This window comes from Aulonocara stuartgranti (genome assembly GCF_965226115.1).
Source record: "Aulonocara stuartgranti genome assembly, chromosome: 10".
Lineage (NCBI taxonomy): Eukaryota > Metazoa > Chordata > Actinopteri > Cichliformes > Cichlidae > Aulonocara > Aulonocara stuartgranti.
Genome location: NC_138946.1, coordinates 21,005,320 through 21,020,131, shown reverse-complemented (window position 1 = coordinate 21,020,131; position 14,812 = coordinate 21,005,320). Strand labels below are relative to the sequence as shown.

Here is a 14,812-nt window from a genome sequence, read left to right as displayed (position 1 = left end):
CACGTAAGACGAGTACCGCTTCTCCCGTCCAGCAGGGGGCAGTAACATTTCTTTTCTAAGCTAAAGGCGGAAGAGACCGGTGAGTTTAGGTGTTCAAAGATTAACTAAAATGGCAAGATAATACTCCGCCGGGCCAACCTGAGGCATTCAAAGACATTAAAAAAGCACGTTTACAACCAGGAAATGCTTTATTTTGTGTATTGTTTGGCAAATAATTACTCTCGGAAGATTTTAAGCCTGACCTGTGTTTGTTTAAACCGGCTAGTTAGCTAGCTTCTGTGTAGGGCGTCCCTGCGGGGGAAGGCCGTTTTAGAGCGGCGTAGGTAGTGACAGCCATAACTGATATGTAGTCATTATTGCGGTAGTGCTAGTAAGAAAAACACAATCAAATACGAAGGTGGATATATTCATTTGCATAAAGTCGACGTTTAGTTTAGCTGAGAAGCGAACGCGGAAGGGAGCGTAAAAGTCTCTCTCGGTCTCAGGTACGGCTTCGTTTCTGATGAACCAACAGCATCAGTGTCGTGAACATCAGAGGTCTCTGGTTTCGCGTGCGATTATAGACGGTATGATGTTCAGACAAAGATCACGAGCGGGACCTGTGAAGAGCGATCAGTGAAGGTAAGGGCTTTGCTGTGCATGCACGGTGCGAGCTGTTTGTGGCAATGCAGCGGTCTGTGTTTATAGGGAGCTGCTGGAGTGTGAACTCTTCACCGAGTCTGTGCTTTGAAGGTTGTTATAACAAGACTATAAAAGAAGCTGAGGCTCTGTCATGCATTTTAGGATATTTTATTGCTCACAGGAGCTCTGATCCACCATGGGAAACACGTCGTCGAAGGGAGACAGCGGAGAAGAACCTCCTAAAACAACTTTGTTTGAAAGGGAGCCAAGTGGGATAACATACAGAATCCCTGCTCTCGTCTATCTGAGGCACTGTCACACCTTCCTCGCCTTTGCAGAGAAGAGATCCTCACCCTGTGACAATGACGCCAAAATTTTCGTTATGAGGAGAGGCACCCTGAAAGAGGATGGATCCATGCAGGTTACCATTGCCACATGATCACTTTGATTTTCATAGTTGAAGTTAACATGATTTGTTGTCCTCTTTTCAAATGTTGCCTTTGTCATGTTTCTGGGATTTTGTTTTTTTTTCCAGTGGTCGTCCAGTCAGGAGCTGTCTTCGGTGTGCCTGCCAAACCACCGCACTATGAATCCTTGCCCGGTGTATGAAAAAAACACCAAAACGCTCTATTTGTTTTTCATCTGTGTGTGGGGCACAACCACGGAAGCGAAGCAGATCCTGACAGGTAAGAACAAGACTCGTCTTTGCTACGTCAGCAGCCGAGACGACGGCCAGACTTGGAGCCAAGTGACAGACTTAACTGACAGCGTGATCGGCGAGGCCATTCACAAGTGGGCCACATTCGCCGTGGGCCCCGGCCACGGTGTTCAGCTTGAGAACGGCCGACTGATCATCCCTGCGTACGCCTACTACATTCCTTACAGATGCTGCTCCTTCCCCATCCCTTGCACAGTCTACCCACGTGCACTGTCAGTATATAGCGAGGACTTTGGACAGACGTGGCACATAGGTAAGATGCTGCGGAAGAAGTCGTGCGAATGTGAAATGGCCGAGATCATAGACCACGAGGGCAGGAGCCACCTCTACTGCAATGCTCGTAATGCCGGGGGCCACAGGTGTGAGGCTCTCAGTGAAAACAGCGGCGTCTACTTCGACAAGCCCCACATGGCCCCGGAGCTGGTGGAAACGCGCTACGGATGTCAGGGAAGCATCATCGGCTTTCCCGCGCCGGAATTTGTCCCAAACGACGACGCGGAAAGCAAAGCCTGCGGCACGTCGCTCCTGTCACCAGACACGCAAACCTGGCTCCTCTTCATGCACCCGACGAGCAAGTCCAGAAGAAGGGACATGGGTGTGTATTTGAACCGATCCCCCCTGCACTCATCCGGATGGGACAGACCCAGGATCATCCACAGGGGGCCCAGCGGCTACTCGGACCTGGCTTACAACGGGGACAAGGATCAGTTTTCGTGCCTGATGGAGTGCGGGAAAGAGAGTGAACTCGAGCAGATTGCCTTCGTGTCGTTCTCCCTTAATGATGTCATGCAGACAGGCGGCAGGAAAGAAAAGCGTTGAGCGGTCTAACTGTGGTCGCTTTTATTTCTGTGTTAGCAAACGAAGCTCTCTGACATTCCCCCACAGCCTAAAAACAAAAAAAGGAAAAAAAAAATAGAGAGAAAAACAAAACAAAAAGCCACTAAATATGCTGTGCAGTAACATCCGTCTGTGTTTACTATTGTTCCACATTCTGGAGATGATAATGCATGCATGAGTCGTGTGTTTCGCTGTCTCCTTGTTTACATAAGAAAAAAAGTTATTATAAGATTAAATATTATTAATATGCAACAAGCTGCATAAGGAAGAACACTATTCTGAATAGGCTAGGTGGTTTGTTTCAGGCATGCTGTGCTGGACTGTCACTTAGGGAAAAAAAACTGGCTTTGCGTGTAGCATGTTTGATAAGCACTTCATCCCCGTTTGCATCTTATTAAACTGCCAGTGTTTTCTGAGCAGCAGAGACAATTTGCCTACCTCTTTTTATTTTCATACGAAGATCATAGCAGGCCTTGGAAAGAGTTTCCTCCATGCTCAGTCTCTCCTTTTTTACACGTCATGTGCTCTGATTCACGTATGCCTTCTCCACTGTTTGGAACGTGGCCTGTCAGTGCTTTCCCCCCCCCCTGCAGGGTCACAGTCGGTGCCATAAAGGTGGCAATAAAACTGGAGGGAAAAGATGCATCCAGCTGACCAACTTCATCTAAGTTTTTCTTGGTTGTTTGTTTTTAAAACGTGATAGATTAAGGCTACTTTTTACCGCACACATATTTTTTTATGACATTAATTTTCAAAAGCAATACAGCACTCCGTTATTGTTGATTTCCGGCGCATTGAGCATGACTTTCTTTTCCCAGCGTAAACTGCGTCGCTATGACCAGATACATCTGGCTCGCTATTGGTTCGCTAATGACGGCATGTGACATCAGATGAGGACTCGCTATTTATGAAGCCACTAGGAATTTGCACATGCGGAATATTGTACCGTGTGACTTTAATGTCCCTCTTTGCCTGTTGTTGTGCGGCAGACAAGAAAAAAACATTTAAAATAAGAAGCCCCGAGGTGGCATTAGTTTAGGTGTGTTTCTGTTGTGGAAAGTGACAAAAAAAACCCTGCATGAAACGTGTATTTTAGTAAAATAAAGGTAACCTGTGATCACCTGGCTTCCTTTTTTCTCTTTTTTTCCTTGTGACAATGTAAAGTAATTGAAGAGCTTGTAAAAGCTGACTCAGAGCAGGAAAAGTAAAAGAGATGGTTGTGTGCGTGTTGTTTTTTTTTTTTTTTTTAAGCAGTTATAAAAAACACTTCAGATGCATTCCCATGGCAGCAAACAGAGGCTGAAGGGCTCCAGCTCGCTGAAATGATGTCGAGGACTTCTGTTGTGAAGCGGCCTGTGGGGAGTTTAATGTGATTCAGCAGATGTGCAAACAGAGGGGGAGGAATTAAGGACAAGCGGGAGCTCTTTATTTCCCCCTCCACTCTCCCAACTTTCCTAAGTAATACATTTCTACTAATATGGGAGTTTCTGATATATATATATATATATATGCACTTGCATAACCTGAAAGCCAAACACGTGAAAATACAGCAATAAAAAGGAAGTCCACAGTAGCTTAGTCCACTTCATCCATTTATTGTATGGTAGCAGGTGGGGTCAGATTAAAGGAGTCGAGATTTAACTGGCTTGGCACAGTGGAGACAGCATACATTAGGAGGATGAGGGTTGTATGTGTCCTTGAAGCAAACGATCTGCATGGACTCTTTTTGAAATGTGCGAAGGAGGTTATTCTATTGGAATAAGTGCATGTGAAACGCTGTCCTGTCCTTGTCTTGGCGAGCCCACTGCAATAACTACAAAGTGTTCGAATTATCAGCAAAGATCCAAATCAACATTATTTTAGCTTGTCTTCTTGTTTCTGACTTCCATATGGTGTCTGTGTAAAACAAATCTTTAAAAACGGTCCCTAAATTAATAAGAACAAAAATGATTTTATGTCTTAGATACTGCAGGGCACTGTAGTATTATCAAATGTTTCTACTTCAAACAGCGTATAGTTCTTCTTTCTGAATATTTTAAGCAGCAGATTGTTGCACATTTTCATGCTGTGCTAAGTAGCAGGAAGCCATCCTTATTGTAACAAAGAGATATCACCCAGTGGTCTGTAACACAGCAATAACCTTCATGAGGATTTGGCTGCAGAGGCGAGCCTTACGAGAAACACTGAGCTGGGCTCATTCTCAGCACTCTGATGGAGGCTGAAGGATTTCAGGCTCTTTATTGACACAAATGCAGTAAATGTAGTCGGTGCACGAGTGCTCAGCTCGTGCTGACATGGGTTGCTTTGCTCCACTGCATTATTACATTTGTATTAGGATTTTAGTCAACACAGCAGAAGCTACAGGTTACCTGGGATTTCATCACCGGGTCTGACCTCTAATATAATCGGCTCACTGTAGGACCAAAACAACAGCATCTGGGTAAGGTATGAAATGTGCTTTATTAGATGTGGGGGCTTGTAGATCTCCAATGTGCTTCTGAACATCTTTCTCTCTGTTTTTTCTTCTTTCTTTATAACCTTATCCCCAACTTGTTTCACCGCACAGAGGATGAATCACGTGGCAAGACCTGTTTCCTTCTTCTGTGTTGGCGGTGAGGACGTCAATATTTTTCAGCACATGTGTTTCATCTGTCGCTCTGAGGGCACCTGGGAATCCAGTAAGAGAAGGCCTACCGGTGCTGGCGTCACAGATGTTTTCTGCTCGCTGTAAACATGTGTGGCGTCCCAGCGGGCACGGCACAGAGCGCCGGACACACGGCTGAGTTATTGTTCTCGTACCATCCATCTGAAAGAGTCAGGGGTGAAGAGCTGGCACACATTTAACAGGATGTAAGCAGGGAAATAAATGCAAGGCTTCTTAACTCGCACCTTTCTTGAATTTGTGAGCTTTTTAGTGTTTTAAATCCACCTGCGATTTAGTGCTAACCAAACCCCCAAATGTAATTGTACAATAACACTACAAGGTGCAAATTTGACTCCTTTGGATGTGCAGCTGAATATTTGTGTGGCTCATACTGTAAGCCAGCGCTTGCAAAGTGATTAATCAGATGTGGACTTTTGTTACAAATATAGTCTGTTATTGCACGCAACAAAGCTGCCTGTCACAAACGTCACCATCGTCAACATACAAGAAAAGGAAAAGTTTGATCAACTCATTGCGTTTCTTCGCAAGAAGCGCTAAGGAAAAGAAGGAGCTGATTAGTGTAAATCCACATAAGCACAAACAGTCTTAATGCCAGATTTCACAGAGGGACGTTTTTCCCCCTCTCAGAAAGAACAGTCTGAAGATCCACATGAATAATCAAAGTTTTTTACGCTTTAGTGAGGAGATTTCGAATTTCTCTGAAACAACACATCTCCCTGAGCCTTTTCACACACAAAAAATCACTATTTCCACGGTCAGCACCCGTCGCCACGCTCGGTCAACTCGTGCTGTTTTGGTGCAACACAAAGAGGCTCTGTTATATCAGCAGCAACACAAAGGTGCAGGCTAACCTCAAATGGAAGGAACAAACGAGCTTTGCAGGTATGCATTATGCACTCAGTGTTATCTGCTGGCTTCTGCTGACTTTAGTTAAGAACATTCCTCTGCCAGTCACTGCTTAACCACAAATAAAATAAAAATCTGTAGCTGAAAGCTGCTTTATTTTCTATCTGCATAAAAATGTCGAACAAAATAAAACAAAAATCTGAAGCAATTACAGGTTTAAGTGTCTTAGTCATCTAAGTATGTCCATCAACATTGTGTTGATCATCAAAGTGTACATAAGGAAGCTAAAACCCATCAAGGGAGCACATGATATGCGAGAATGAAGGTTGTGACTAATCCTAGTGCTCGCGGCCCATATGCCGCCTCATATGCAACTCGTAAAATTGCATCGCACATGTACACAAATAAAAGGTGGTCCAAAAATGAACGTGGAAGAGTAGCTAGCAGTTGGGGGTTTAGCGTCACACCTGTGATTAGACTACTCCGGGTTTTGGAAGTACAAAAATCTCATCTGACTTTGTATTAACAGCTGAAAGAAGGGGGTGCAAGAAGCTTGAGTTGGCTAATCCCAATGTAAATGTTTGCACCACTGGACTTCATGGAACAGGGTATGTGCTTTGTCCCTTAAGTAGGTTTGAGCAACAGACATGATACATTCAGAATCAGTTGTCTCTTCTCTTATTATTATTATTATTTTTTGTTTGTGTTTTGGTTTCTCTTTGTTGCAAGACAGTAAAATATAAGTTAGGCAGGCAAAGTTACATTTTCAGGGTTTGATTGAAGGACCTATGTACACAGGAAGCTACGCTCAGTCGAACTGTACATCATGACAGACTCACGGAGAGCCACGTTTCAGCGGCTCCTTTAAGAAAACCTTCATGAACCACAGACTTGAACTCTCTCTTGTTACGTCACCGTCAAAACACATGAGCCTATTTACAATATATTGCAACCTCGTGTCTGCTGAAACAACTCCGGTGTATCAAAAACTCCACCTCGGAGATTAGTTTTCATGGCAAATCACACAAAAAAGGAGAAAAACAAAACAAAAGACACCCCCCTTTCACATTACAAAGTGTTGAAGTCATTACAAAACTAAAGGGAAAAAGACAAAGTGCACAGTATAAAATCTGTCGTGCGTGTGTTTGAGAATGGGAACGAATTTGGAGCGATGCAGAGAGAGAAATGAGCAGAGAAGCTGTGTTTTCAGGCTTCCACAAACAAAAAGAAAAGTTAACATTAATCGAAATCTTACCCTAAGTGGTCTGTGGTAAGACTCGTATCACATTTCATAAACTCAGACTTATTGTTTTTATTTCCCATCTTTTTGAAAACGTAACGTTCACCACAATATGTCCCAATCTTTGTGTCAGACACCCAGCAACCTTTCCGCTCAGTCCAGCCGTCTCAGACCTGCGACTCGAGATCAGCAACTCGGCACCGCTAGAAAGTGATGTCAGCATCTTTTGACATAGTTTAGGACGATGCAAAGATTATATGCAACATGGACACACAAGCCGTGTCTGCAGACTGCTGAGAGCCTTTAAGGCGAGCGTGCCCAGCAGGACGGTTATGTCGGATAAAACTATCTGACCGCTTAGAGTTTAAAAAATAAATAAATAAATGGCTTACAAGGGCACTGCAAATCTACATAAGCCGTAAAAAAAAGAAAGAAGCCATGCCACATTTACACCCTGTTAGGGCTATTCTGTCTTAAAGGGACATGCGCACAGAGGAGGCAAACGGACCGCTGAGAAAGCAGCAGGGTTGGGAAAAGTCACTTTGCAAAATGTCACTGGCTTTTGATTTCTGATTGCCAATTTGACAACGTAACAGCACACATAAGTTATTATTATTATTTCAACATTTCTGCCAGACTCAGTTCTAACTCTGTAACCTTCATGTTTGAAATTCATTTGCCAATTTTTCCTTTTAAATCATGTGATTTAAAAAAAAAAAGTAATACCAGAGTGGCTTATTTGCTGTGGGTTTTTTTTTTTTTTTATTACTTCACAAGTAATTCATTGTTCCCAACCCTATAAAGCGGTGAGTGTGGCAGAGCAGTCACATGCACACTACGGGAAATGTTCGGTTAGACACATAAGGACTAACCTTTAGCTCTCTGGCTGCTGGGTACTAAACATCACACAGAATAACAGGCAGCTGTGAGGGGAGGAGACTCACACGTCTAATGAAAGCACCGTTCACGCAGTAAAGTTGCATGTTAGGGCAGAGGTGGCCTTTTTTTTTCTTTCTTTCCTCATTTTAGGATTGACATTTGATTGACCAGCTTTAGCCTTCCTCTATGTTGAAATAATTAGTCTCTGAACAATCAACAGTGAGCAATATATGATCGATTATGTTTTTTTTCTTCCACAATTGAGAGAGTTCTCTTTTTCTTTTTTCCTTTTTTTTTCTTCTACATGATATAATGTACTGCGCAGAATGGATATGCGCACATACTGGAAGCATAAATGTTGCCGAGGACATGCAAGTTGTTGAGTATACAGCAGAGCAAAAAGCGATGTTTCCCCAATATCAAAGTCTTCTTCATCTTCTCGGAACATCGTCCGTCGCTGAGATTTGAATCATCAAGCGCGTGACTCTTTCTTCGAGTGTGGCTTGTTTCCCAGCAGGGCGTCCATCTCAGTAACGGTTTGAGGGGTCATTTGAGATAAAATCTGAAAGAAGGGGAGGGTGGCATCAGCTTAAAGTGTCATCTGCTGTTTTTTTGGGTGGTTCTTTTTATTGCGCACAAAACATAAAAGCATATTTGAATACAGCACATATTTACCCGGAGGGCACCCAGATTCTCAAGAAGCTGGTCTGTATTAGAAACACCCAGAAGTACTGAGCTGACTCCCTCACTGCGCAGACACCAGGCTGTAAAAAGAGCAAACCAGGAAAACTTTATTGCTGGAGGAATATCAGTTTGTAACCGAAGTAAAGTAGCTGATTTTTTAGACTTCTTTTAAAAAAAATGTTAACAGATTTAACCAGTGGTTGGATTCCATTTGAAAGCCTTAATGCAACCATACATATACAAAGCACTTAATTAACAAGATCACAGATTATGTAATGTTATTTTCATGCAGGAGACATAGCTTTTCAACACTTCTCCCAGAACCGTTACAGCACTTCCTACCTGCGTGTGTACAGTAAGATTAAACATAATGAATCAGTCATTTAAGGAGTGAAAATCATGCAAATACGAATCAATTCAGTCTTAATCTGCAGTCACATGATGCGAAAACAAGCAAAGCTGCATCTCTGTATGTCTGCACTAAAAAATTAAGGCCGTTTGCTCGGATCATACCGATGGCTAACTGTGCAGCAGTGCAGCCCAGTCTGTCTGCCAGTAGATGGAGCTCCTTGATTTTAGCCAGCTGCCTCCGACCCTCCTCACTGTTCACTCGCTCCTTCAGCCACTGGTACCCCTTCATCAGGACCAACATGGAGAAAAGCACTGATTCACACTGTATGCCGATAAAATCAAGAACTATAGTGAGGCTGATGTGGAGCCAGAAGAAGTGGAAGATCAAACTGACCTTCATTGCTGCTCTGGAGCACTCCGGTACACCATCACTGTACTTGCCTGTGATTAAACCACAAGCGAGCGGAGACCAGGTCATCGCTCCGACACCTGACAGAGCGAGGAAAGTGTGAATGAAACTAATGAAACTTAATTAAAAAGAAGAGATAAATGTTGCTGTGGGGTTTTTGGATGCCTGACCGATCTTGTGGTAGAGTTCAGGAAGCTGCACTTCCACTTTGTCCCTCTGGAAATAGTGATACTCTGCCTGCTCGCACACAGGTGGTATCAGGTTGAACTGGCGTGCCACTGAGTATGCCTCCTGGTGCCGCAGAAATGGAAACACAATGCAATGGTAAGTGATCAGCGTTATCTGGAAAAAAGCTGACACTCGTGAATTTGTGAAGAGTAAGACTTTAAGAGTGAGAGCTCAGCACCATGATTTCCATTGCGCTCCAGCGCGAGGTTCCCCAGTACATAGCCATACCCTGGTTTATTACAAACGTCATGGCCCGTACAATCTCTGCAAATCACAGCACACGACATCTCACTTAAATTACATTCATTTGACAACTCTAACGCATCTGATTAAAGCTTATTTCCACAAATAAAACATACTACCATACAAAAACCCTCCATATTTGTGCTACAACAGTAGTAAGCGGTTCAAACTGACCTTCCATCGGACTGTTGACATCATTTCTGTTGGCAAAAACGATGTCCACATAATCTAGCTGGAGTCTTGATAGGGATCCTCGTAAACCTGTGAGAAACACGAGTCAATTATTGGACTAAGGGTCATAACTTTAAGGCACAGTGATGTTTTGAGCCACTGCTACACAACAGAGAGTCTAATTACAGTGTCAATAGCTTTGCAGTTATTTGGCAATAAACCAAAGTATCAGGCTGCATTATATTGATCTGGTAATCATGCTCAATGAAGCGTAAGGGAAGGACCAAAGTTATTACATTTTTTCCTGATTGAGACATGAGTGTGTGTTTGGAATTTCATGGAGTTTCATCCAGTAGATCTATAAATACAAACTTCATGCTGGTGCCTAATCTTAGGCCAGATCACTAAAGTGATTTATTTTTTACATTTTAAGTTTACATGGCATCAAAACAGCATTCAGCTCCTCCCAAGATATTAATGATTATCCTCAGTACAGTGTGCTGGTGGAGGGTAAAATGAGTGATTCTGTTTTATGTTCGATTTTCTGCTTCTCAAATGTTCTGGGCAAACGTCTAACCTTGGGTAAGTCAGCAGTTGGACTTTTTTTTCCTGAGCAAAGTGAAAAATAGTGCATAGAGTCGAAATCTGAGCGTTGACCCTGCACGCGGTGCAAGCCTTAAGAGCTGCACGTAGTTCACTCATTATGCAACGGCCCCAAATCAAAAGCTTCATGACAATGACATAAAAAAGTCATTCAAGTCCAAGGTAAATGGTCATCCTGCGGCCGTGCTGCTTACAAAAGGAACAAAGACCACCACCATATCCTTTAGCTTTTTTAGGATTATTTTTTGGAACCAATGAAATGGCTGGAAAACAGCAATCAAGACATGTACCTTCACCTGACCTCTGTATTTTCTTTGACCCAACAAATCTGATGACAGGCCTCTGAAACATCCTACCCATCAACATCTGTACTATAGCTTCAAAGTGAATGCACCTCATATCCCAATAGTGTCCACTGACATCACAGTTAAAAATGAAGTTGTGCTTACTGTGACGTGTAACACGGAGCTGACTGAGTGAGTCAAACAATGCTCACACTAAAAGGTAAAGGGGGCTCCGAATGAATGATAGCAACCACATCATTAGTGGTTGAAGTAACACACAGAAAAACATGCCATACAAAATAAAGATGCAGTGCAACCTAATAAAGCAAGGCTTTCATTTATAGTCTTTAATGTATAATAAGCCTAAAGCTAACGCAGAAGTGCCACAAACTGCAGTTTGTGGCACTTCTGCCTTTTTTTATATATGTAAATCACCACTTCATTTTATATCAAAGTTCTGCCAGCTGTGCGCTAAGTTTCACCTCAGCTAATTTGAGTCATTGAGTGAGAGATCCCCACAGTATCTATGGTGATGTTGTGGTCCAGCTCCAAATGACCCATTTTCTATTTTAAATTGTCAGTTTAAAGTCAAGCTGCAGAAAAATATTTATCCAATGTCTTCTCCTCTCACCGCCAACCAGTTGTGGCAGATGGCTGTCCCTCCCTGAGTCTGTTTCTGCTGAAAGTTTCTTCCTGTTAAATGGTAGTTTTTCCTTCCCACTGTCGCCAAAGCACTTGCTCTGTTCGTCTTCTCCGTATTATTGTAGGGTATTTAACTTTCAAAATAAAATGCCCCAAGGCAACTGATGTGTGATCTGTTGAATTTTCTATAAATATAACTGAACTGAAATTTATTTAAATTGCTTTCAACTGGACCAGAATAACCCCTTATTTGGTTTACACTTTGCAAATACATGAGTAGACTGTACCTTCAATAATGTGCTTTCTGGAGAGTCCTCTCTCTGTCTCTGCCCTGTGAAGTTGTGAAAATACAAATCATTGATCCTCAGTTAAAATGATGAAGAGGCTGGGTTGAAGAAATGTGAAGAGTCTAGTGTTTTAGTCTTATACTTACTGGCCTCCCCAGTAGATTTTTGTCGTAATGACAAAACTTGAACGTCTGGCAAGGACAGGAGTCGTGAGTATTTTGATTGCAGCATAACATTTAAGTTAAGGGAATCAGCTCATCCTAAATCTAATAGTACGGACAGTCTTTCTCTCTTTCTGGTGTTAAAATTAAAACATTTTATTACCAATATGTGTCTCTTAGGCAGCTGGGTGAGTCAGCCACCATCTCTGATCAGGGAATTTAACATTTTTATCCTTTTTAGTCTCTCTGAGGATAAAGCTCTACATTTTTTCCCCAAGCATGGCTTTCCCTTGAGAGAATTTAATGGTGTGCCGCTATCAAAAGTAATAAAAAACATGTAGTAATGCATTTCATCTCAGGAAGGGATTATTAGGGATTATTTAAAGTAAATCTGTGATCTGGTCGAGTTAAAAAGGTTTGCATGCCTGTGAGTCAGTTAGGAAGAATGAGTAATCTCACCTCCAACCTTTCTTCTTGATGATGTTCCCTAGAGTAATTTCCGCCCTGTGGAGAAACACATCATTGGTTGTGACGGGCTGAGGCTAATAAACTTTATTTGTATGTAACGTTTAACGAGATAAATAAATGATAAAGACACGCAGACCAAAGAAAACCAGATTAATGTAGAGAAGAAGAATGGAAAACGGCAGACAATAAAAGACGACGTCACATAAAAACAGGTTTAAATTTTTGTATTTGCTGTGAGAGAAATCAGACGATTTAAAAAAAAAAAGTTTAATTGAGGCTCAGGAGAGGAAAGTGAAGTCTGACCTTCCAGAGGCGTACACCTCCGCTGTGTCAAACAGGTTCACTCCGTTCTCATAAGCTACGGTCATCAGGTTCTCCGCCATCTGAGAGAACACAAAAACTGAGACTGAGAGAAGCAGACGGCGGATAAATTCCAATTACCCAGAGGTCGTTCATGAAGGGCACTACTCAGGGAGGATAATACAGACAATATCTCGCCAAGCTACAGCAGTCTTAAGGCCTGTCACACATATTCCTGCGATCGTGAACACTGAGATTTGTTTACAGTGCGCCGAACGGTGTTACACAAAAACCAAACGAGTGAAGGTGTGCGGGAATCGATTTCTCATACAAACACAGAGAGAGAATGCTCACTTCATCAGAGATCTGCGATCCAAATGTCACCCAGGTGCCTGAACAAGGAGAGAGAGGGAGAGACAGACAGACGGATTTTATTTAAGAGTTTGAAGCTGAGCTGAATATTTCCCTGCCTTCATCCCAACTTACCTAACCCGAGACAGGAAACACGTAGGCCCGATTTTCCCAGGTTCCTATAGAAAGGGGAAAAATCAGGAGGTTAGATGAGAAATGCCTGTAAAGCGCACACACACACAAAATGTGTGGGCAGTTGGAATATATCTGGACATATAATCTTCAAACACAGTCAGTAAGATGTACGCATGTGAGTGATGAGCAATCCTCAGTAGGGAGACACTGTGGTTAAGCAGTGATGAGACTAAGAGATACCTAAGTGGAGTTTAAAAAAGATGGCAGCTGCAATGTTACACTGTATTTAACACACATTTTGTCTTATTTGTTTCTACCCAAGCCTCCGAGCCATCTGAAGTAGTTTCGGTTTATTAATAATCACATCCACTCACAACTACATTACAGCGTTATAAACTATTTATTCACGTCTATGAGGGAGCTGGCTCACTGCTTTACTGGACACATCAGGATTTGAAAGCTAAACGTCGCCTTAATATGGCGATGTTGTTGATGAGATCCTGATTATTCTGTAGCAGCATGTAACACAAACCTGGTGTCACATGTAAAACATAAGTACGACACAAAATTAAAAACCAGACACAGATGTAATTTATTTCTATCGTAGTCTCCGACACTTCACTCCTCCACTGCAGCTGCTGAGTGAAAGTCTTTCTCGCCTCTGGTAAAATGACTTCCTCTGTCTAATTATTTCTGAACAATTGACCTTTCATCCCTCGTATGTTAGCAGTTCAGTGTATTACAGTGGGCCAGTGAAACACCTGGAGGGGACGGAGCTCAGCGCAGTTAGAGAGTCCTGGCAAAAGCTTCTTTGGTCTGCACCATAAATGGCTCAAAAATGCTCTGTGAGCTAAAGAGGAGTCCATTAACTGACATGCCACATCTGATTATTCAGACAGCTGAATTTTGAAGGGCAGGCGGGGGAGAAGCAGAGAGCTGCATTTCTGACCACAGGAGCATGTACAGCTGAAAATGATGTGGGCTTCATGCTTTGCTCTCCTGTGTGCTCTCCCCCATTCTAATTAGCCGGGGAGCCAGCTGGAGAGCCGGCAGAACTGCAGTGCACCTCGCTGCTCGCCGTCTTTTCATCTCCAGCGCCTCTCCCCTCTCGGCTTGTCTGCCTGCGTCCACCGCGAAACAGCCAAATGCACAAAGACAGACTGTCAGAGCATTTAGACTCAGTCGAACAAGTCCCGCTTTTATTTTCCTGGTCTATTTTCTATTCCCAACCTTATGCTATTTTTAGATTCCTGCATATGTAAGCATTTGTTTCACGATCTTTATGTGTGTGTGTGTAGTGGGGGCATCAGTCTTTATGTGAGCACTCCATGTGGGTGTGAAATACATATTGTTTGTGTCATTACGTTAAACTGTTAAAAAAGCACACAGGTGGAAGGTCAGGAAAGCTATTTAAAGGGAAATGTGTCTGCGGGGTTTGGATGTAGCTGATTCCTTGTATGGTAAGCTGGCTTTTCTTCGTGGTTCGTCAACCAATGACAGCTCTGTCTGTTCTCTCACGCTGACAGCCACTTTGAACACTGGGAGTAAATTTAAATGAGGCACATGGGAAAAACATATTTCAGAGACTGGGTTATTTCAAATGAGCTACCTGAATATTTTACCATTTGTTTTGTTCGTTTTTGTTGGCTCTTCTTTTTTTGTAGTATCCATCAAATCAGTCCTTTTTTG

General features: G+C 42.7%; 2 protein-coding genes across 5 annotated transcripts in view; one reads left to right on the top strand and one right to left on the bottom strand.

The window, feature by feature from the left end:
* The first annotated feature begins 90 nt into the window (after positions 1–90).
* Positions 91–3,296, top strand: LOC309715964 (sialidase-3-like). Of its 2 annotated transcripts, none has more exons than XM_082549491.1 (3): positions 91–621; positions 784–1,042; positions 1,157–3,296. In XM_082549491.1, exons 2-3 carry the CDS (start codon positions 818–820, stop codon positions 2,156–2,158), a joined length of 1,227 nt encoding a protein of 408 aa, XP_082405617.1. In that variant the 5' UTR covers positions 91–621; positions 784–817; the 3' UTR covers positions 2,159–3,296. The 2 variants fall into 2 exon arrangements, with proteins under 2 accessions (XP_082405617.1, XP_082405616.1); XM_082549490.1 differs by having other exon boundaries at positions 93–621; positions 803–1,042.
* A 491-nt stretch (positions 3,297–3,787) lies between these two features.
* The window catches only part of LOC309715884 (voltage-gated potassium channel subunit beta-3), a 31,037-nt gene continuing 20,012 nt past the window's right edge, over positions 3,788–14,812 (bottom strand). For all 3 annotated transcript variants that reach the window (XM_082549332.1, XM_082549331.1, XM_082549330.1), the window contains exons 2-14: positions 13,124–13,167; positions 12,992–13,029; positions 12,641–12,720; positions 12,329–12,373; positions 11,855–11,899; positions 11,709–11,752; positions 9,896–9,982; positions 9,657–9,742; positions 9,421–9,541; positions 9,236–9,330; positions 9,004–9,124; positions 8,482–8,570; positions 3,788–8,368 (exon numbers count right to left, since the gene is read on the bottom strand). In XM_082549332.1, the coding sequence (XP_082405458.1) occupies positions 8,279–8,368; positions 8,482–8,570; positions 9,004–9,124; positions 9,236–9,330; positions 9,421–9,541; positions 9,657–9,742; positions 9,896–9,982; positions 11,709–11,752; positions 11,855–11,899; positions 12,329–12,373; positions 12,641–12,720 (903 nt within the window). In that variant the 5' untranslated portion in view covers positions 12,992–13,029; positions 13,124–13,167 and the 3' untranslated portion in view covers positions 3,788–8,278. The remainder of the gene's footprint in view (positions 8,369–8,481; positions 8,571–9,003; positions 9,125–9,235; positions 9,331–9,420; positions 9,542–9,656; positions 9,743–9,895; positions 9,983–11,708; positions 11,753–11,854; positions 11,900–12,328; positions 12,374–12,640; positions 12,721–12,991; positions 13,030–13,123; positions 13,168–14,812) is intronic.